The sequence below is a fragment of the Mustelus asterias genome, chromosome 17, assembly GCF_964213995.1.
Source record: "Mustelus asterias chromosome 17, sMusAst1.hap1.1, whole genome shotgun sequence".
Lineage (NCBI taxonomy): Eukaryota > Metazoa > Chordata > Chondrichthyes > Carcharhiniformes > Triakidae > Mustelus > Mustelus asterias.
In genome coordinates, this window is record NC_135817.1 from 83252200 (window position 1) to 83274927 (window position 22728).

The 22728-nt window shown below is 43.7% G+C and overlaps 1 protein-coding gene across 3 annotated transcripts in view; it reads left to right on the plus strand.

Moving 5' to 3' along the window:
• Positions 1-2896: 2896 nt before the first annotated feature.
• The window catches only part of c17h21orf91 (chromosome 17 C21orf91 homolog), a 53692-nt gene continuing 33860 nt past the window's right edge, over positions 2897-22728 (plus strand). Inside the window, exons 1-2 of one of the 3 annotated variants that reach the window (XM_078233043.1) lie at positions 2897-3283; positions 20444-20574. In XM_078233043.1, the coding sequence (XP_078089169.1) occupies positions 20451-20574 (124 nt within the window). In that variant the 5' untranslated portion in view covers positions 2897-3283; positions 20444-20450. The remainder of the gene's footprint in view (positions 3284-20443; positions 20575-22728) is intronic. The other 2 variants (XM_078233044.1, XM_078233046.1) reach the window with 2 other exon arrangements.

Consider the following 22728-nt stretch of genomic DNA (forward strand, 5'->3'; position numbering starts at 1 on the left):
TCTATCCATTTGTGAGATTCTTATTTCCTCTTTGCAACTTACTGTCCCACTTATTTTTGTGTCATCTGCACATTTGGCTATAGAGCCTTTTATCCCTGTATCCAAGTCGTTAATATAGATTGTAAGTAGCTGGGGCCCAAGGACCCAACCCCTGTGGCACCCCACTAGTTACTTCTTGCCATCCAGAAAAAAACCCATTTATCCTAACTCTCTGCTTTCTGTTGGTTAGTAAAAAGTCTCACAACAGCAGGTTAAAGTCCAACAGGTTTATTTGGTAGCACAAGCTTTCAGAGCACTGCTTCTTCATCAGGTGAATGAGGAACTGTGTTCACAAACAGGGCATATATAGACACAAACTCAATTTACAAAATAATGTTGGAATGCAAGTCTTTACAAGTAATCAAGTCTTAAAGGTACAGACAATGTGAGTGGAGAGAGGGTTAAGCACAGGTTAAGGAGATGTGTATTGTCTCCAGCCAGGACAGTTCGTGAGATTTTGCAAGCCCAGGCAAGTCGTGGGGGTTACAGATAGTGTGACATGAACCCAAGATTCCAGTTGAGGCCGTCCTCATGTGTGTGTTGGCTATCAGTTTCTGCTCAGCGATTCTGCATTGTCGTGTGTTGTGAAGGCCGCCTTGGAGAACGCTTACCCGAAGATCTGAGGCTGAATGCCTGTGACTGCTGAAGTGTTCCCCAACAGGAAGAGAACACTCCTGCCTGGTGGTTGTCGAGCGGTGTTCATTCATCCGTTGTCATAGCGTCTGCATAGTCTCCCCAATGTACCATGTCTCGGGACATCCTTTCCTGTAGCATATCAGGTAGACAACATTGGCTGAGTCACAAGAGTATGTACCATGTACCTGGTGGACGGTGTTCTCACGTGAGATGATGGCATCCGTGTCGATGATCTGGCACGTCTTGCAGAGGTTGCTGTGGCAGGGTTGTGTGGTGTCGTGGTCACTGTTCTCCTGAAGGCTGGGTAGTTTGCTGCGGACAATGGTCTGTTTGAGGTTGTGCGGTTGTTTGAAGGCAAGAAGTGGGAGTGTGGGGATGGCCTTGGCGAGATGTTCGTCTTCATCGATAACATGTTGAAGGCTCCGAAGAAGATGTCGTAGCTTCTCCACTCCGGGGAAGTACAGGATGACGAAGGGTACTCTGTCCACCATGTCCCATGTTTGTCTTCTGAGGAGGTCAGTGCAGTTTTTCGCTGTGGCGCGTTGGAACTGTCGATCGATGAGTCGAGCGCCATATCCTGTTCTTATGAGGGCATCTTTCAGCATCTGTAGGTGTCTGTTGCAATCCTCCTCATCTGAGCAGATCCTGTGTATATGGAGGGCATCTTTAAAATGGCTTCTTTAAAATGCTTAGGGTGGAAGCTGGAGAAGTGGAGCATCGTGAGGTTATCCGTGCGCTTGCTGAGGTGAAGTGCTGAGGTAACCGTCCTTGATGGAGATGCGTGTGTCTGTTGTTTAGCCAGTCCTTTATCCATGCTAATAAATTACCCTAGCCCAATGTGATCTTACCTTGTGTATTAAAGTTTTGTGCGGCACCTTATCAAATGCCTTCAGGGAATCCAGAGATACTACAGCTACAGGATCCCCATGATCCACTTTGCTTCTTACATCTTCGAAGAACTCTAGCAAATTAGTCAAACACGATTTACCCTTCATAAAACTATGCTGACTCTGATGGATTGCATTTTGACTTTCCAAATGTCCTGTTATTACTTCCTTAATCATACAGATATACAGATCAGCCATAATTGGGGGCGGCATGCTGGCACAGTTATTAGCACTGCTGCCTCACAGTACTAGGGACCTAAGTTTGATTCCCAGCTTGGGTCACTGTCTGTATGGAGTCTGCACGTTCTCTCCGTGTCTGCGTGGGTTTCCTCTGGGTGCTCTGGTTTCTTCCCACAGTCCAAAACATGTGCTGGTTAGGTGCATTGGCCATGCTAAATTTCCCCATAGTGTACTCAAACAGGCGCCGGAGTGTGGTGACTAGGGGATTTTCACAGTAACTTAGTTGCAGTTTTAATGTAAGCCTAATAAATAAATGTTAAATAAATAAAATTCAACAGAATGGGGGACTGGAGAGTGTGAGGGAGTGGGAAATGTTCCTAATCTTGTTGTTAAACATAGAAGTCTATATTATGAAGAGTATTTCACTGTATTTGTCTATATTATGAAGAGAATTTCTCGGAAATTCCGGGCCAAATGACACAACTCAAGTTTTGTTAAGGAGTACAGGCGGGGAAAGCCCCAGCTTCTGTTTTGATACAGCCCTTCAATTACGTATTGCCCTTCATGTGAAGCAGAGTAGGAAATTCCCAGCAGCTTCTGGGAAGCTGCAGTACCAGCGACTCTCCAGCAGGGGGAGTGAGAATGGGGCGGGGCCTCTGGAGTTAAACCAGGACTACACCACTGAAACTCAGGGGGGAGGGTGAATATTGGTGACGTTTAATAGATCAGCCCAATATTTACATGCAAAAATTAACACAATCTAAGAAATTATAATATATGCAAAAATCATGGAAAATAAAATCAATGCTTTACATTTTCTACATTTTCTATTTTAAATCTTGTATTTTACAATCGTCCCCCGGGAAATAAAGCAGTGTGATGCTCTATAACAGAACATGACGGGTTGGTTCAAACCAAATGCAAAAGGGGGGTGAGCAAGTGGTCAGCAGAGCATTATTCAGCTCTTAACACCAGGGCTAATTGGAAAATAATTGAAATTAGAAAAAATACTGACTAATTCATCGTGTAATATATGTTGTGATGTGGAGAAGGATCTTTTGTTGGGGATGTGACTGGGTTTTATCTGTCAACCCCCCTCTCCCCCAATACACCCCCTCCCGCTATATGTGTGTGTGCTATTAGCTGGATCCCTCGGGTTCTCTGGTGGAACGCTGAGTATTTTAGTGAGGGGAACGGATACAGTGTAACACAGAGGATCCAGTGTATTAGCGTGTGAGGGATACAGTGTAACACTGAGGATCCAGTGTACTAGAGTGAGAGGGATACTGTATAACAGGATCTAGTGTATCAGAGTGAGTGAAGGATACAGCGTGTATTACAGGATTCAGTGTATCAGAGTGAATGAGGGATCCACTGTAACAGGATCCAGTGTATCAGAGGGATACAGTGTAACACATTGGATTCAGTGTGTCAGTGAGTGAGGGATACAGTGAAATACAGAGGATCCAGTGTATTAAAGTGAGTGAGGGACACAGTGTAACCCTGGGCCACTGCACTACTGCTACAGCTGGCAGATCAGAGTGAGTAAAGACCTTTAATGTGACAACGGATTGTGTCTGTATGTGTATGTGTATAAGGGAGAAATTCTGAGCCAAAAAGATGAAGTAACTCCCTCCCCCGCACCCTCTCTCACTCTCTCTCTATGATGGGGATTTGGGTTAGGCTGATTAAAATGTCTGTTTAATGCGAGAACTTTATTGACAGGTCTGACTGACTTGTTTAAACACTCGACTCCCCTCTGCCCCTAGTTTTACAGCTTGTTTCCCTCCCAACCCTCCTGAGGGTAAACATCTCCCTGTTGGACTGTGTACATTATAATAGGGTGATTGTAATAACCCCCTGACTTGGTAGACCAGCTCCTGTACATTGTTCCCTTGCCTCCACTCTTTCCTCTTCAGACTATTTGAGCCCTTCTGTTTGTGTGCTAAACTACATTTATGCTTTATACATGTATGTATGGCAGCATCTATGGAGAGAAACAGAGTTAATGTTTTGAGTCTAAATGACCCTTCTACTTGTAACTCTGTTTCTCTCCACAGATGCTGCCAGACGTGCTGAGTTTATCTAGCAGTTTCTGTTTTTATTTCAGGTTTCCAGCGTCTGTCATATTTTGCTTTTATGTATGTGTAGAATTATTGAACCAAATGCAGGGAAGTGCCCCATTACTAAAAAGACTTCTTAAAAACAAATTTCATGAATTCTGTGTGTGTGCGCGTGGAGGGGTGTGTGCGTTGGTGGGTGCAGAGAAAAGGAACAGTGGCTCCACTCCAGTATCTGCAAATGCTCTGGGTTGTCCTGAGTTTGTGAAGGGTGTGATATAATGCAAATTGCTTTTGGAGATGTAAAATTGTTCTTCTGGATGCTAATGCACTTCAGTCTATAATCTGTTACAACTTGCCTCCTGCTTTGTTAACCAAAGCAAGACAAAGACTGTTCTATGATAATTTAGTGATTGAAATCATACACAACATACTGCTGTTCCAAGAAATAATGCTGCAGTTGCTGGCTATCTGGAAACAAACAAAAAGCTGGAAATGTTCGGCAAGTTTATTCCAAAAGTAATAATGTGCAGGGCTCTGGGGAAAGGTAGCTTTTTCAAAGCGCTGGTACTGGCACCATTGACGGAATGGCCTTCTTTAGTGCCGTGTACTTTCTTAGATTTCCTGATTTAGAGAAACAGTCTTTCTGTGTGTTTTTTTTTCTGTTTGCTTACCCTTCCATATGTATGTGGCTGTAGAAAGGGTTCAATAATTGTATTCTGCTAAATGTGTTTCCTTTACTTCGTTCCCAGAGTAGAATATATTTCATGTTTCAGTCATCCTAATGTCAGCTATAAACAGTTATCCACTAAAATTACCCACTTTGGAAGTTTTTAACTAAAATAGAATTTGGTAGGTTTTCTTTTGGGGGGGGGGGGGGAAATGGGTGTTTCAACAATTTCTGCGGTGCCTTGGTTGTGCAGACAATTTGTGGTTTGCTAATAGTGTTAAAGCAGGTAAAGAACTTCCATTTATTCAAAGCTTTCATGTCAAAACATATGAAATATTGGGAGGTGCCAATTAGCACTGGCATGTACTTTCTGGTCCTAATGTAAAGCACTTGGTCTTTGGACAACAGTAACAGTTGTGTTAGTCAGCGTTGTCCAGCATGTCGTACCACGCCGCATGTGGGTTAAATGGAGATCCAGATGTAACTAATTGTATTCCTGGTTAATAAACAGACACTGTTATGAGGCATCTGACTGTGCAATGTTATCATCGACATGCATGTGAACTTTAACCTTTTGTATGTTTCTTGGCAAAATGGTGAGATGAAAGACCAATTGCAAGTATTCATTTTTGATCGAGTTATTTGTAGTTCCTTGGTTCCTGATTGGCGGTAGATGTTTACGTGGATATAAATGGAGGAATTCAAATTAGTGCCTGTGGAAAGCAATTTCAATTGGACAGCACTGGGTTGGACATATATCTGCATGTTAATAGTAATTGGTGTTGGATCTTGAGTTTGCCAGCTGCTGCAGCAATTGTAATGTGTGTTTCTAAGTGCTTCATTATAAAAAGGAGCATTAAAACCACAGAACGTACGGAATAGATTGACTGGGGTTGATGACAGCTTCCATTTGCCATTCTAAGAGGAAATACTGATATTGTTTCCACTGGAGCAGAGAATGTTAATAGAGGCTTTTATAACGGTCCACGTATAGTGAATAGGGAAGAATTATTTCCTGTGGTAAGGGAATTATTGTTGAGAGATCATCAGTTCAAAATCCTCATTTGAGAGGTTAGGAGAAAATTCTTCAGACCAAGTTGGAACACTTGGCCATTGACTGATACAAATAACATAGCCTTTTTAAGAGAAAAGAGGGTAAAGAGAATAAATATGTCAAGTGGAGGAAGATGTGCAGAGCCTTGTGAGGGAATACATCAATGGGATTAGTTTGGAACGCTTCAGCAAAATGCCAACACTGATGTGATGGATCAATTTTTTAAAAATTTCATTCATGGGATGTGGGCTTCGTTGACTAGGCTAGCATTCATTACCTGTCCATAATTGCCCTTCAGAAGATGCTGCCTTCTTGAACTGCAGCAGCCTGTGGTGTAGGTACACCACAGTGGTGTTAGGGAGGGATAACTCCATTCTTTCGCTATCGCTGGGTTAGAATCCCGGAGCTAGTTCCAAGTTAGGATGGTGGGGAACTTGCTGTGCAGTGAACTTGAGGATCTGTGGATCCTGCTCCCCATCCTTCCCATTTAAAAAAAAAGTCTCACTTCGGTGTTCCATACTTTTGATAATATTAGATGGTGTTATTGTTTGCCTCCTCAGTGTTTTTATCAAAAGTGAAATACTGAAAATCTGAAACAACAGAAAATACTCATCAGGTTAGGCAGCATATGTGGAGAGAGGAACCAGAGTTAATGTTTCAAGTCAGTGGTCTTTACTCAGCGGGAGGCAGTGATATTGTCACTGTAATCCATAGACCCAGGATAATGCTTTGGGGACCTGGGTTCGAATCCCACCATGGCAGATGGTGAAATTTGAAAAAAAGTTGATTTATTAGTGTCACAAGTAGGCTTACATTAACACCGCAATGAAGTGACTGGGAAAATCTCCTTGTCGCTCACTCCAGCGCCTGTTCGGGTATACTGAGGGAGAATTTAGCATGGCCAATCCACCTAACCAGCATGTCTTTTGGACTGTGGGAGGAAACCGCAGCACCCGGAGGAAATCCACGCAGACACGGGGAGAACATACAGACAGTGACCCAAACCAGCAATTGAACCCGGGTCCCTGGTGCTGTGAGGCAGCAGTGCTAACCGCTGTGCCACCCTGTCAATTGTTGTAAAAACCCATCTGGTTTACTAAGTTCTTTAGGAAAGGAAATATTTACCTAGTCTGGACAATGTGTAACCCTAGACCTGATGTGGAGATGCCGGCGTTGGACTGGGGTAAACACAGTAAGAGTTTTAACAACACCAGATTAAAATCCAACAGGTTTATTTGGTAGCAAATGCCATTAGCTTTCCGAAAGCTTATGGTATTTGCTACCAAATAAACCTGTTGGACTTTAACCTGGTGTTGTGAGACTTCTTACTGTGCTTACCCCAGTCCAACGCCGGCATCTCCACATCATGACTACTCTGAACAAGAGCAGGGAAAGGCAACAAATGCTGGCCCAGCCAGTGGTGCCCACATCCCATGAACAAAAAAAAATGAGAATGCTAGATTCTTAAGTAAGGAGCACCGGGTGCTCAGTGGTAAAGGGGTGTATGGGGGGGGGGGCGGGGGGGAGGTGGAAGGCCGGGATGATTATAGGGGATAATGGTGTGAATGGTAATGGGGCAAGAGAAGAAATGAAAGATGGGGTCCAGAAGAGTTGTCAGCGTTTACTCAGAACAGCAGAGAGGGAGGGGAAGCATGGAAAATTCGGTGTTGATGCAAAGGATCCCTAGACCTGTCAATGTGGCAGAAGAAATGCACAGTAAGAAGTTTAACAACACCAGGTTAAAGTCCAACAGGTTTATTTGGTAGCAAAAGCCACACAAGCTTTCGAAGCTCTAAGCCCCTTCTTCAGGTGAGTGGGAATTCTGTTCACAAACAGAGCTTATAAAGACACAGACTCAATTTACATGAATAATGGTTGGAATGCGAATACTTACAACTAATCCAGTCTTTAAGAAACAAAACAATGGGAGTGGAGAGAGCATCAAGACAGGCTAAAAAGATGTGTATTGTCTCCAGACAAGACAGCCAGTGAAATTCTGCAGGTCCACGCAACTGTGGGGGTTACAAATAGTGTGACATGAACCCAATATCCCGGTTGAGGCCGTCATTGTGTGTGCGGAACTTGGCTATCAGTTTCTGCTCAGCGACTCTGCGCTGTCGTGTGTCGCGAAGGCCGCCTTGGAGAACGCTTACCCGAATATCAGAGGCCGAATGCCCGTGACCGCTGAAGTGCTCCCCAACAGGAAGAGAACAGTCTTGTTCTCGACACACGACAGCGCAGAGCCGCTGAGCAGAAACTGATAGCCAAGTTCCGCACACACAATGACGGCCTCAACCGGGATATTGGGTTCATGTCACACTATTTGTAACCCCCACAGTTGCCTGGACCTGCAGAATTTCACTGGCTGTCTTGTCTGGAGACAATACACATCTTTTTAGCCTGTCTTGATGCTCTCTCCACTCCCATTGTTTTGTTTCTTAAAGACTGGATTAGTTGTAAGTATTCGCATTCCAACCATTATTCATGTAAATTGAGTCTGTGTCTTTATAAGCTCTGTTTGTGAACAGAATTCCCACTCACCTGAAGAAGGGGCTTAGAGCTTCGAAAGCTTGTGTGGCTTTTGCTACCAAATAAACCTGTTGGACTTTAACCTGGTGTTGTTAAACTTCTTACTGTGTTTACCCCAGTCCAACGCCGGCATCTCCACATCAGAAGAAATGCAGGCAGACCACAAGGTGGGTGGGGGAGATGAGATGTGTGGTGTCTGCATATCTGTCTGTCTGGAGTCAGGCACAAAATGCCAGATTTTCACTTTGTTATAATTAAAAAACAATTCCCCCCCCCCATCCCCCCCCCCCATTCTTTTGCCTTCGCCTTCAATATGTTTCCTCCAGGTGCTAATCCTCTTGCTAGTTTCTCCTTATTTACTCCATCAGAACCCATCATTGTTTTGAACACCTCATTTAAATCACCACATGAACTTTTCTTTCTCTTTGTATCTGTGTAATCATAAGACAGGGGAGGGGGAAGGAGAAACTCTGCACGTCCATTTTGCGGCAAGGTTTCATTGCAGTTAGTAGAAAAGCTGCGGTCGGTCAACAAAACAGTGGTGTGTGGAGCAAGCTGAGTTTTAAAGCAGCGTTCAGTTAATGCAACAGTTCAGTCCACTAATAAACCCAAACAAACTTAAGTGGGGTTGACAGCTGCCAGAAACTTGATGTTTTACAACTGAAGTATAAAGGGCTCAGTGTGCAGCTTTGAAGTTAATGGATTAAGTTGCAGCTTAACACAGCAGGGGAGTTCCTGAGCAACTTTTAACTGCAAAGTTTAATTATGTTCAAATTGTGGCTGGGAGGAGGGGGTGGGGCAGGGGCTGTCGGTGGTTCAAGTGGTTTCACAAGCAGGAGAAATGAGGAGAACATTGCAGATTGGGAGGGGGGGTGGTGTTGGTAGGGGAGTTGAGTTCAACACTGACAATAGTGTACACAGACCACATTTTTAGTGTGGAAAAATTCAGTCTGCCATTGGTGTGAAGCTGTGTAGACCTGGAAGGGCCCCCAGGTCAATTTCTGATCTTGACTCCCGTGACGACAGCGATGAGGTACTTCGCCTTAGCACACTTGGCCTGTAGCTAGGGAAGTAATTTACAAGTCAAGACATGCAAATCTAAAAATTATATTTGACGAGACGTGTCTGGAATGCAGCCTTCATGTCTTTTTTCTAAGGATGTAACATTATAAGAGAGCAGGGCTACAGGATCAGAGGGATAGGAGTTACAAGGAGCAGTCAGTTACTCTGGAACTGTTTGCTCTTCAAAAAAAAACTGAGGGTTTTTAAAGCTTCCAAATGCTGATGGGTTTGTTGTGAATTTCCACTATTTTCTGTTTTCAAAGTGTTACGAAGTTTCTGTTTTTGAAGAAAAGGGTTATTGTTGGACCAAGTGGGTGACCTTGGCTCGGGAAAGGGCATGGAGAGTTTCTGTTGAATGTTTTATCTGCACTACAGCTGTAGCCAGCTCATGTGGTCAATTTGATATCAAGTAGCTTAACACGAGTTTTAATTTGTGTAGCACCCATAATGTCGTAAAGTAACCAAAGGTACTTTACAGGGGTGTAAAGTGATTTGGGGGTCCTGTGGTTCCTGAAAGGTGCTATATAAATGCAAGTCTTGCAATGGCCAGGAATGGGAGGAACAGTGTTTAAAGTTTATTTATTAGTGTCACAAGTAGCTGACATTAACATCATAATGAAATTACTGTGAAAATCCCTGAGTCTCCACACTCCGACGCCTGTTCGGTTACACTGAGGAAGAATTTAGCACGGTCAATGCACCTAACCAGCACGCCTTTCAGACTGTGGGAGGAAAAAGAAGCACCCGGAGAAAACCCACACAGACATTGGGAGAACCTGCAGACTCCGCCGGGAATCGAACCCAGGTCCCTGGCGCTGTGAGGTAGCAGTGCTAATCATTGTGCCACCATGCCGCCACAGGGAGGTATCACAGGTTGCAGAAACAATGGCTTTGGTCTTCCCACTATTGGAATGCATGTTTGAAATCATGTGTGATCTAACTGTCTTTATTTACAGTGAAACAGCTGTAGCTACATTGTCAGTCACACACACCTCTTGTGATTTCTCGTCAACTTGTGTCTCATGTCATGGGGTCTCAACGAGGCATGGCGTAGGTTGGGAGATGTCGCAGTGAGGTCTTCAGCCCAACACAAAGAAACTCTGTGTAAGCAGCTGAACAAAAAGAGTCAAAACAACATCTAGCTGAGCAGTGTAGTTGTGTAGGATGTCCTGGGCTTGTCTGAAAGCTGGGCCGGCTGTTTCTTGCCTAACTCTTTGATTTGGTTTGCCTGAGTTTATTTTGAAAGGGGAAATGAAAGTATCTTGCTCTGTACTGAAGTAATAGACATCAGATGGGTTTTTCCAGATATGTGCACCAGCCCATCCTGCCCTATTAACGGAAGGGGATAAATAGTTCAGCATTCTGTTTCTCTATCACTGTCCCAGAAGCATAATTCTCAAGGGTGTTATCAGAAAGCACCTGTTCACACAAAAGATGAGTGGAAATCTGGAACCCTTTTCCCTAAAGCCTATTGAATCTGCAGCTCAATTGAGAATTTCAAAGCTTAAATTGGCAAGGACATAAAGGGTCAGGCAGATGGGGTTAAGATACAGCTCCACCATGATCTAATTGAATAGCAGAGTAGATTATACAAAAGTAATTCAAAACCTTTTTGAACCACAGATTGATTAGACCTCAACTGGAGTATTGTGTTCAGTTGTGAGCCTCCCATCTTGGGATGCAGGAGATGTTTACTAGAATTGGACCAAGGATAAGCAACTTCACGTAGATGGAATAGCAAGATTGTTCTTCTTAAAACAGTGAAAGTTTTAAGAGGAGATTTAAGAGGGGTGTTCAAAATCATGAACTGACTTGAAAGATTAAGGATGGAAGAGGGTTTGGTAACCAGAAGATGTGGATTTAAAGTGATAGTTGAAAGTATTAGGCAACATGAAAATACATTTTATGCAACATGCAGTTATGATTTAGCATGCAAAGGGCAGTGGAAGCAGATTTGGTAGTAATTTTTAAAACATGTATCTTTTAACACTTGAATGGTAAATATTGGCAGAGCTCTGGGAAAAGAGCCAGGCAGTGGGACCAATTGGATAGCTCTACCAGAGAGCTGGGATAGGATCTCTGTGGAAAATGGTTGTCTCTGTTTCATCATTCCATGCTTCGAGTGGCTTATTCCTGTTCCGAGGCGAGCCTTGCTGAAAAGTGTGGATATCTAGATGTTTGATTGAGGAGGGGATGCGTTGAATTTGTGATTTTTCTTGAATAGCCTATGCACTCTCTCGTATAAAGTGGCTGGGCGGGCATGATCTTAAAATCAAAATGAGGCCATTTAGGACGCAATTCAGGAAATATTTTCTTCCATGCAGCAGCAAAAAAAAATCTGGAATTCTCTGGATGTTTGGGTCAATTGAAATTTACAGGACTGATTGATTTTTGTTGTTGGGTATGGCTTTCAATGGTTATGGCATTGAGATCGGGGATCTGCGAAGATTGAATGGTGAAGCAGACTCAAAGGGCCGAATGGCCCACTCCTGCCCCTTATTTCTATGTTTCTATGGATATGGAGTCGAGGTTGATAAATTGGATTGAGGTTTAGATCAACCATTGGGTGTGAGGCACTTAAGAGTTTAAAGGCCTCCTCCTATTCCAAGTCCTATTTTCCTTTTCCTCTTCTGTCAGTGTTATTTGACCCACAATCAGTTACCAAATTCTGATGATCCTCAAATAACTCAAAAGTGGCCATTCATCAGGGTGAAACTCAGTTTGTGGTGAAAGCACATGATCTTCTTCTTGCCTGAACAGGAGGAGACAGCTAATGGAGTGGTGCTAAAGTCACTTCACTAGCATGGCATGCTAATTACTAGTTCTCTGGGGATGTGTGTTTTTATCCACCATGGAATTTATAATCAATTAATAAATCTGGAATATAAAGCTAGTCTCAGTAATGCTACAATGACGCACATCATCGATTGTTGTTTAAAACCCCATCTGGTTCACTAATGTCCTTTAGGGAAGGAAATCTGCCGTCCTTAACTGGTCAAGCTTACATGTGACTTCAGATCCACAGCAATATGGTTGACTATTAAATGCCCAATCCATCACGCAAACCAGCCTCCCATCCATTGACTCTGTCTACACTTCCCGCTGCCTCGGCAAAGCAGCCAGCATAATTAAGGACCCCACATCCCCCGGACATTCTCTCTTCCACCTTCTTCCTTCGTGAAAAATATACAAAAGTCACGTACCAACCAACTCAAGAACAGCTCTTCCCTGCTGCTGTCAGACTTTTGAATAGACTTGCCGCACATTAAGTTGATCTTTCTCTACACCCTAGCTATGACTGTAACAGGACATTCTGTACTCTCTTCTTTCCTTCTCTATGAACGGAATGTTTTGTCTGTATAGCGCGCAAGAAACAATACTTTTCACTATGTTATACATGTGACAATAAATCAAATTTTGGAACACGTTCCGTTGGCTGCAGTGCTGGTAATCAGAAAAAACAGATTTAAGTTGGCAACAGAAACTTATCACAGTATTGTTAAAGTGCAGAAGGGGACTATTCGGCCCACTGTGACTATTGTTTTTCCGAATGAGTACTATGCAGTGCATTCTCCTGTCTTTTCCTCATAACCCTGCATATTATTTCTGTTCAAATAATCATCTAATGCCCCAATGGGACCTGCTTCCACCACACTTCCAGGCAGAGCTGTCCAGACGCAAATCACTCTGTTTTTTTCTGACATCTCACTTGCTTCCTATGCTCTCTTGTTCTCGATCCTTTTGTGAGTAGGAACAGTTTCTCCCTATTTCCTTTGTCCAGCCCCCTCGTGATTATGCACACCTCCATCAAATTTTCTATTAGCCTTTCCCTCCCCGGCGGAAGTTTCTCATTTCTGGAACCATTTTTCGAAACCTCTTCTGCCCTCGCTCCAATGTGTTCACATCCCTCTAACTGTACGCAATACTTGAGCTGCGATCCAACAACTGCCCTATACAAGTTCAGTAAGAAGTTTAACAACACCAGGTTAAAGTCCAACAGGTTTATTTGGTAGCAAAAGCCACAAGCTTTCGGAGCGCTGCTCCTTCGTCAGGTGAGTGGGAATTCTGTTCACAAACTGGGCATATAAAGACACAAACTCAATTTACAGAATAATTGTTGGAATGCGAATACTTACAGCTAATCAAGTCTTAAAGGTACAAACAATGTGAGTGGAGAGAGCACCAAGACAGGTCAAAGAGATGTGTATTGTCTCCAGACAGGACAGCCAGTGAAATTCTGCAGGTCCAGGCAAGCTGTGGGGATTACAGATAGTGTGACATGAACCCAATATCCCGGTTGAGGCCGTCCTCATATGTGCGGAACTTGGCTATCAGTTTGGAGAACTTCACTGGCTGTCCTGCCTGGAGACAATACACATCTCTTTGACCTGTCTTGGTGCTCTCTCCATGCACATTGTTTGTACATTTAAGACTTGATTAGCTGTAAGTATTTGCATTCCAACCATTATTCTGTAAATTGAGTTTGTGTCTTTATATGCCCTGTTTGTGAACAGAATTCCCACTCACCTGACGAAGGAGCAGCGCTCCGAAAGCTTGTGGCTTTTGCTACCAAATAAACCTGTTGGACTTTAACCTGGTGTTGTTAAAATTCTTACTGTGTTTATCCCAGTCCAACACTGGCATCTCCACATCATCTATACAAGTTCAGCAGGTGAAGAAATTAAGTTTTTGTTTTGGCAGCGAGTTGTGGTCTGGAATGCACTGCCTGAAGGTGGTGAAAGCAGATCTAAAAGTAATTTTCAGAAAAAAATTGGATATAATATTTGAAAAGGATAAAAAGACAGGGCTCTGGGGAAAGATTAGAGAGTAGTGGGAATAATTAGATAGTTCTTTAAAAGAACTGGCATGGCCCAAATGTTGTCCTTCTGGGTTGTTGGATTCTATGATGTAGCTCAATCTGATGCTACGCTGGAAAATCCTTTAAATTACTATCTTAATAAAAGTTGTTTCTGAAGTTTCCTTAGTGTGAGACTGGTAATTGAAACGGGAGAATTCAAGAACAAGGAAAATAGCAGCGCAGGAACAGGCCCTTCGGCCTGCATCGACCATGCTGCCCGACTGAACTAAAACCCCCTACCCTTCCAGAGACCATATTCCTCTATTCCCATCCTATTCATGTATTTGTCAAGACACCCCTTAAAAGTCACTATTGTATCTGCTTCCGCAACTGCGCCCACCACCCTCTGTGTAACAAAAAAAAAACCTGCCTCGTTCATCCCCTTTAAACCTTGCCCCTCGCACCTTGAACCTGTGCCCCCTAGTAATTGACTCTTCCACCCTGGGAAAAAGCTTCTGACTAGCCACTCTGTCCATGCCTCACATAATCTTGTAGACTTCTATCAGCTCACCCCTCAACCTCCGTCGTTCCAGTGAGAACAAATCAAGTTTCTCCAACCTCTCCTTATAGTTGATGTCCTCCATACCAGGCAACATCCTGGTAAATCTTTTCTGTACCCTCTCCAAAGCCTCCACATCTTTCTGGTAGTGTGGCAACCAGAATTGAACACTACATTCCAAGTGCAGCCTAACTAAGGTTCTATAAAGCTGCAATATGACTTGCCAATTTTTAAACTCAATACCCCAGCCAATGAAGGCAAGCATGCCATATGCCTTCTTGACTACCTTCTCCACCTGCATTGCCACTTTTAAGAACCTCTCCACCCAGGTCCCTTTGCCTATCAATACTCTTAAAGGTTCTGCCATTTACTGTATATTTCCTATTTGTATTAGACCTTCCAAAATGCATTACCTCACATTTGTCCGGTTTAAACTCCATCTGCCACCTCTTCGCCCAAGTCTCCAACTGATCTGTATCCTCTGATGGTCCTCATTGCAATCTGCAAATCCACCAACCTTTGTCATCCGCAAACTTACTAATCGATTCAGTTACATTTTCCTCCTAATATATATATATATATAAATGATAAGGTCCCAGCACTGATCCCTGAAGAATGCCACTTGTTACAGCCCTCCATTCAGAAACGCACCCTTCCACTGCTACCCTCTGCCTTCTTTGACCGAGCCAGTTTTGGATCCACCTTGCCAGCTCACCTTTGATCCCATGCGACTTCACCTTCTGCACCAGTCTGCTAGAGGGACCTTGTCAAAGGCCGTACTGAAGTCCATGTAAACAACATCCACTGCCCTACCCTCATCAATCATCTTCGTCACTTCCTCGAAAAACTCAATCAAGTTAATGAGACACAACCTCCCCTTCACAAAACCAAATTCGTCAAAGAAAGTAGTGCAATGTTAGTCTGAGGAATCGGATGATCTCCTACCTGACTGCTTAGAGTCAATAGACTGGTCGTTATTTAAAAACTCTGACCAGCCTGAACGAGTACGCCACTACAGTAACTGATTTCATTGGTGTGTAGAAGACTGTATGCCAAAGAAGCAAATCCACGTGTTTCCCTACTGGTAAATATGGATGAACAGAGATATCCACTGCTTGCTGAAGTCCAGGTCTGAGGCATTCAAGTCAGGCGACCCCGATCTATACAAGAAATCCAGATATGATCTAAGGAGATTCATCAAAGATGCCAAAAGACAGTACCGGACCAAGCTAGAGTCCCAGGTGAGCCACACGGACCCCTGCCGACTATGGCAAGGTCTGCAAGACATAACAGGCCACAAGACGATGGCATGTAAAATCGCCATACCAATGCACCCCTCCCCAGTGTGCTCAATGCATTCTGTGCCCGTTTTGAGCAAGAGGTCAGTGAGAGCAAGCCCTCCATTCTGGGAGTCTCGGATGAACCTGTATCCAAGGTCACCATTGCACATGTCGGAGTTGCCTTCTCAAAGGTCAACCCATGGAAAGCGACTGGCCCGGATGGGTACCTGGATGAGCACTCAGATCTTGTGCAGATCAGTTGGCGAGGCATTCGCAAACATCTTCATCCTCTCTTTACAACAATCTGAGGTTCCTATCTGCTTCAAGAAGATGACCATCATCCCCATACCAAAGAAAAGTTAGGCAGCGTGCCTTAATAACTATCATCCAGTGGCTCTGACATCCATGATTATGAAGCGCTTCAAAAGGATAGTCATGGCATGAATCAATTCTGGCCTCCCAGATTGCCTGGATCCACTAAAGTTTGCCTATTGCCGCAAAAGGTCCACAGCAGACGCCATCTCCTTGGCCCTGCACTCAACCCTGGAACACCTGAATAACAAAGACACCTATGTCAAACTCCCATTTATCGATTTACAGTTCAGCCTTCAACACCATTATTCCTACAAAACTCATCTCCAACCTCCTTGGCTTTGGGCTCAGCTCCTCCCTCTACGACTGGATCCTGAACTTCCTAACCCACAGACCACAAGGATAGGCAACAACACCACCTCCACACTCATCCTCAACACCGGTGCCCCACAAGGCTGTGTCCTCCGCCCCTTACTATACTCCTTATACACCTATGACTGTATGGCCAAATTCCCCTCCAACTCAATTTTCAAGTTTGCTGATGACACTACTATAGTGGCTCGGATCTCAAACAATGACGAGATGCAGTACAGGAAAGAGAGAGAGAATCTGGTGAACTGGTACAATGACAATAATTTCTCCCTCAATGTCAACAAAACGCAGCAGATAGTCATCGACTTCAGGAAGTGCAGTGGAGGACATGCCCCTGTCTATATCAATGGGGATGAAGTGGAAATGGTCGAGAGCTTCAAGTTTTTTGGTGTCCAGATCACCAACAACCTGTCCTGGTCTCTCCATGCTGACTTTATAATTAAGAAAGCCCACCAATGCCTCTATGTTCTCAAGAGACTAAGGAAATTTGGCATGTCTGCTACTACTCTAATTTTTACAGATGTATCATTCTTTCTGGTTGTATCACAGCTTGGTATGGCTCCTGCTCTGTCCAAAAGACCGCAAGAAACTACAAAAGGTTGTGAACGAAGCTTGGCCTATCACTCAAACCAGCCTCCCACCCATTGACACAGTCTACACTTCCTGCTGCCTGAGAAAAGCAGCCAGCATAATCAAGGACCCCACGCACCCCGGACATTCTCTCTTCCACCACCTTCCATCGGGAAAAAGATACAGAAGTCTGAGGTTACATACCAACTGACTCAAACAGCCTCTTCCCTGCTGCCGTCAGACTTTTGAATGGACCTACCTCATATTAAAGTGATCTTTCTCTACACCCTAGCTATGACTGTAACACTACAATCTGCACTCTCCTATGTTCGGTATGCTTTGTCTGTACAGTGTGCAAGAAACAATACTTTTCACTGTATACCAATACATGTGACAAATCAACCCAAACATTACAAGCTCCAGGCAGCTTGAAGCACAGCTGTACAGATGTTGGATTTATGCACAACAGAAATGTGATGATGCGCTTAAAAGAGGGGTCAGCAGCTCTGGCACCACCTCCGGCTCTTTAAAATTTAATTTGTGGATCCGTCCTTTTCCAGTGGATTGCATTAGCATGAAAAAAAACCTCAAAAATAATTGTCACGATAATGAACCATATTTTAATTGTGGCGATAAAAAACTTCGTATGCTGACAGTTTCAAATGATTATTTTGAAGAAAAATGGTGCGCCCAAGTAAACCTACTCGAGTGATATTGTTGCAGTTTGTGCTACACCATGGTTATAGATAATGGCTTTGGTTCAAGATTTCATGACTGCGAGCAGTTCTAACATAGCTGAGGTGATAAATTATTCTGAACATACTCTTGTGCAAGAATCGATGGTGATAAAAATAGTCTTAATTCTACCCATTTTAAGTTTTAGATTGTTTTAAAGATAATTTCAATGACAAAATTATAATTTCAAAAAGTCAAGTAATGCAATAATCAAAGTTGGGTCAAGAATTTGGTTTAGAAATGCTAAATGTTTATCTTGCGATTCCCAATAGTTAATTTCAGCAAATTTTTTTTAAAAGGTCCATTCAGGTAAAGGGGGGTTCCTGACCCCTGCACTATGAACAACAGATACTCTGGCCAGTGGCAGTGGGTCAAATCCTTCATAGGACTGAAATCAAGGATGTGCGGAAAACTTTTGCCCAGTTCATGCATGAACTTTGTAAAAGCCCTTTTAGATTTTTTTTTCCTCCCAAATTGGGCTACATCTTCAGGGCTTGTTCTGAGTGGTGTAATTTCAGGGTGGAGCATTTCATATTTGCAAGTAAAGATGATGACTTAAGAGGATTACATGAGAAGCATTGCTGTTGACAGGCTTAACTGGGTGTTTCTTGTTTGTCCTCTGCAATGTATTACCAGCAGGCCCAGTGACAACACTGCAGCCTGCGCTTCTTGACTATTTCTTTTGTGCCAATTGGTATTGGTTCCCAGGACACTGAGGTCTTCTGTTTGCTCCACTCCTATTAACACTAACATGAGATTATCATCTCTGTGTCCATGTAACATATCTTTTTGACGAGATTTTTAAACCAAGGTCCCTGTCTGTCTTTGGTAGATGTTAAAGATATCCGACACTATTTTTCAAAGGAGTTCTTTCCGATGTCCTGGGTCAGTATTTGTCCCTCATTCAACGTTATTAAAAACTGATACTCTTGTCATTTAACATATTGTAGGAGCTTGCTGTGTGCAAATTGGTTGCTGTGTTCCTACGTTACAATAGTGACTTTATTGTCAAGAGTAATAGTTGCACAGCCCTTTGTGATGTCCTGAGGTTATAAAAGGTGTTATGTAAATACAAATTCTACTTTTAACTTCAGTATTCGAGCCTATTTTTAGTGAGGTGGTCTGTAACTTGATGTAAAATGACAGACTTTGTGTTCCAAGCACAGAGTTGGAACTCCTGCAGACAAATCTACATAATCTCGGTTGGCACTTTGCTGAAGTACCGAGGGGGTTCACATTATCAGAGGCCTATGGATGAGTTATCAAACGGAGAGTCCTGTCTGTCTGAGGAGGAGGAAATGGAAGATTCACCTGACACTATTCATTAAAAAGCAGGGCAACATTTCTTCATCTCCCAAAATCAGATGAATTGGCCATTCATCTCCCTTGCAGATGTGTGCTTGTAAACACATGACCGTGATTATACTTCAATACCTAAATCACTGGAGGCGAAGCATTGTTGGACAAGTGAAGGGATACAAGACTTTGTGCACTGACACGCTTGAACGAAGCTAATGATTTAATTCTCATCACAGAATGACTAATGGGATCTCCAAAAGGTTGTATAACGAATCCCATCAATAGGAACTGGATTTAGCATTGAGTCACCATAAACAAGTGGTAGGCAACCCAGGCTAGTGAGTGGGTTGCATGAATGACCCTCCTTCATCTTAGTGGGCCAAAAGATTGAATCCAGGCTTGTTCACTAACCATAACTCTATGAATTAGTTTGAATATATTTAATACACACCAAATATTTTATGACAAATTATAAAGAATAATTGATCATTCATATATTAATAGAATTTTCATTTACTTTGAATAGTAAAAACAAAATAAATATTTATACTTTGGACACAGATTGAGTGCGCACGGCTCTCACAGTCGATGTGTGCAATCAGCACACACCTCACTTCACTTGCCTTTGCTTAACGTGCGTATCTCTTCAGTCATACCGGTAGGAAAACAACTACACGGATGGAAATCAGTGCGACGTGGTAATCCTGCACATGGATTAAACAAAATGTCTTAGTATGATTTTTGGCTGTACTCCGAACCCAAATGGCCCCTGGGCTGCAGGGTTGTCCACCACTGCCATAAACTACAGTAGACCCACGAATGCTGAAGTTAAAAAGCATTGTTCTTGTTCCAAGCAGATGTTGCCATTCGGGCAGTTTGCCAAACTCCCAGGCTCTGCAGTTTGTGTAAACTAATCTCTATTTGTCACTTCTAAACACAATTCCAGACTAATACCAGCTTTATTAAGGTTGTTCAAACAAATGAGGTTAAAGTGCAATGGGCTTTTATACAATGGTGCCAAGGGAACCTTGTTTCATCGGCACCTTCTAACACTCCATTTTAACTGCAAATTTGGTCCGTGCATTGAAATTTCAAGCTAAAATAGCTCAAGGCGATGAGTATGCGAGAAATGTTTTTTATTCTGTAGCGCCTGCATTAAAATAGTACAGTTCCCCACCAAACCTGCAGCACACACCATAAAAGTTGCTTTTTATTCAACAGGTGACATTGAGTGAGTCCTTGACATTCTTGTAAAACGCTTTCTGGGGATATATTTTTAATGTAACTGATGAAATAAGCCATGTTTTCAGCTCACTGTGACCTCGTCGACATTTTCAGTTGTCGTTGGGCAATTATTCTGTTCTGCTTGATGAACCGTGGCACTTTATTTGCTGTTTTCAGATTCGCTATGAACGAGGAGCAGTTTGTTAACATTGACCTAAATGATGACAATATCTGCGGAGTCTGTAAGCTTGAGACTGCGAGGGAGATGCTTTCCTTTTGCCACGTCTGCTTTGAGCTCAGCATCGAAGGTAAGGGGCCTTGGGCGAGAGGAAGCACTTGACAGCATTTTTGCATCTATATCTGCCAGAGACAACAGACACGGCCAATAAAATAAGGGTCAGGAATGAAGTCCAGGTCAATCAGTAGGTGACAAAAGGCATAGCATAAAAACAGGAGGAGGCTATTCGGCTTCACAAGCCCGTTCCACCATTCAAATGCTGATGGTCTTACATGTATGGCCCCACTCCTGGTCTTGTCCAGAACTCTCATGTTAAGGATGTAACTTGCAAATACTTAAGTTAACTGATCATGTTGGATAGGCGATGGTGTCGTGGTATTGTCACTGGGCTAGCAATCCAGAGGCCCAGCCTAATGGGGCCCGATTTTACCATTAAGTCGGGCGCAAAAACTTGGTAAAGTCGAGCATGAGGCAAGTAGTGCAATCCGCACCCGCCTCCGCGCCGGTTCCCCCTTTACCAAGGCCCGAAAATGGCCACGATTGGGACCGTGTCCTGAATGGCAACAGCCATTTTAATGCATTTGCATGCATTTAAATTGACTTAATGGACTGCACGCCCAACCTTACCGGCACTTCCCCCTTGACCACCGCGTTCGCCCATCCAGAATCAGCGCGAAACAGACATGCTCCATAAAAGTCTGATTCGGGCGCTCCAGTTAATGAGGAGGTAAGTGCCGGGCGTCCGACGGTGCTCTGCTCGAGATCGGTTGAGAGGGGTGGGTCCACTGCCACCTGCCTGAGATCAGTGAGGGGGAAGGGGGCTGCTGCCACTCTGCCTCAGATCAGTGTGTGGGAATGGGGGGAGGCTGCTGCCACTCTGCCTAAGATCAGTGAGGGGGAAGGGGGGGTGGAGGAGGCCACAATTGGTCTGGATGGTGGGAGGATAAGGGGGTCAGTAATGTTGGGGAGGGGGGTTGGAGCAATGTCTGTGGAGGCCGGGGGGAGGCATTATCTGGCCCAGGAGGGATGTTGCAGAGGAGCAACAGTCGATCTTTTTTTTTTCTGCGCATGCGCAGTTGGAGGTGTCACTCGGAGCTGCAGGGTTTCAGGCACGTTAAGCCTCGCCCACAGGCTTCCGCTGCACGATTCGGAATCGCTGATAATTTTTCAGGCAGTGTGCGTATGGGGACGCCTGAGAACAAGTCTGAAAGTCAGATCTCAAACATTCCTAGTTTCAAATCCGCCCAGCATTTAGCATCACAATGGTAAAATAGGGCCCATGGTGTGGGGACCTGAGTTCAAATCCCACCACAGCAGATGGTGAAGTTTAAATTCAACAAAACTCTGGAATTAAAAGTTCAATGCTGACCGTGAAACTATTGTCACTTGGTCTGGCCTACATGTGACTCCTGACCCACAACAATATGATTAACTGCCCTCTGAAATGGTCTAGCAAGCCACTCCGTTCAAGAGCCATTAGGGACGGGAAATAAATGCTAGCCCCGGTAGCAATGTCCACATCCCAGCAATGAATTTAAAACAAAACACACAATTGTGCAGGGTTACTGTGTGTATAGACACATACTGGCCCCTCAACACCAGGTAGGCTGAGCCCCAATGTGTCAGCTCCCACACTGGGGACAGTGAGACCTTGGGCTTCAATTCCAGGTGCAGGGATTCAGGGGACAAAAGAGCGGCCAAATTCCTTTTTAAAATTTCACTGACAGGGATGAACTGTATTATTGTCACTTTCAAGCATGACATTATTTGACAAAGATGTTGGGAGTTAACATGTCAACTGAGCAATGTGAAGAAAAGTGATGAGGCTCTTCTCTAGAGGAGTGGGATTGTGTTAAGATCAATCCCTGCTGTAGAAATGTTTTTGCTTATCCAAAATCTTCCCATTGAATATCACAAAGTGAAGATTAATGCACAAGTGCACATCTTTGGAGCTTTCTGAAGAAGAGCCTTACCTAGAATTTGGTCCCAAACGTCTCTCTCCAGGACCTCTTCAAGAGGCACAGTGACTAAAGGCACCTTCCCTGAAGCATGCAGAACCAAAGATCTAGGCATTAGCATTTCACCAAGGCAGTTGTGGTTGGGTCTCAGTCAGTGCAGCAGTTGGAAAGCTACAACTGACATCATATCTCTAAACTGGAGAAGGGTGGAATAAAAATAAGGTTCTTGCTGTCTGTAATTTTTTGTTTCCTGAGTGAGTGTGTGA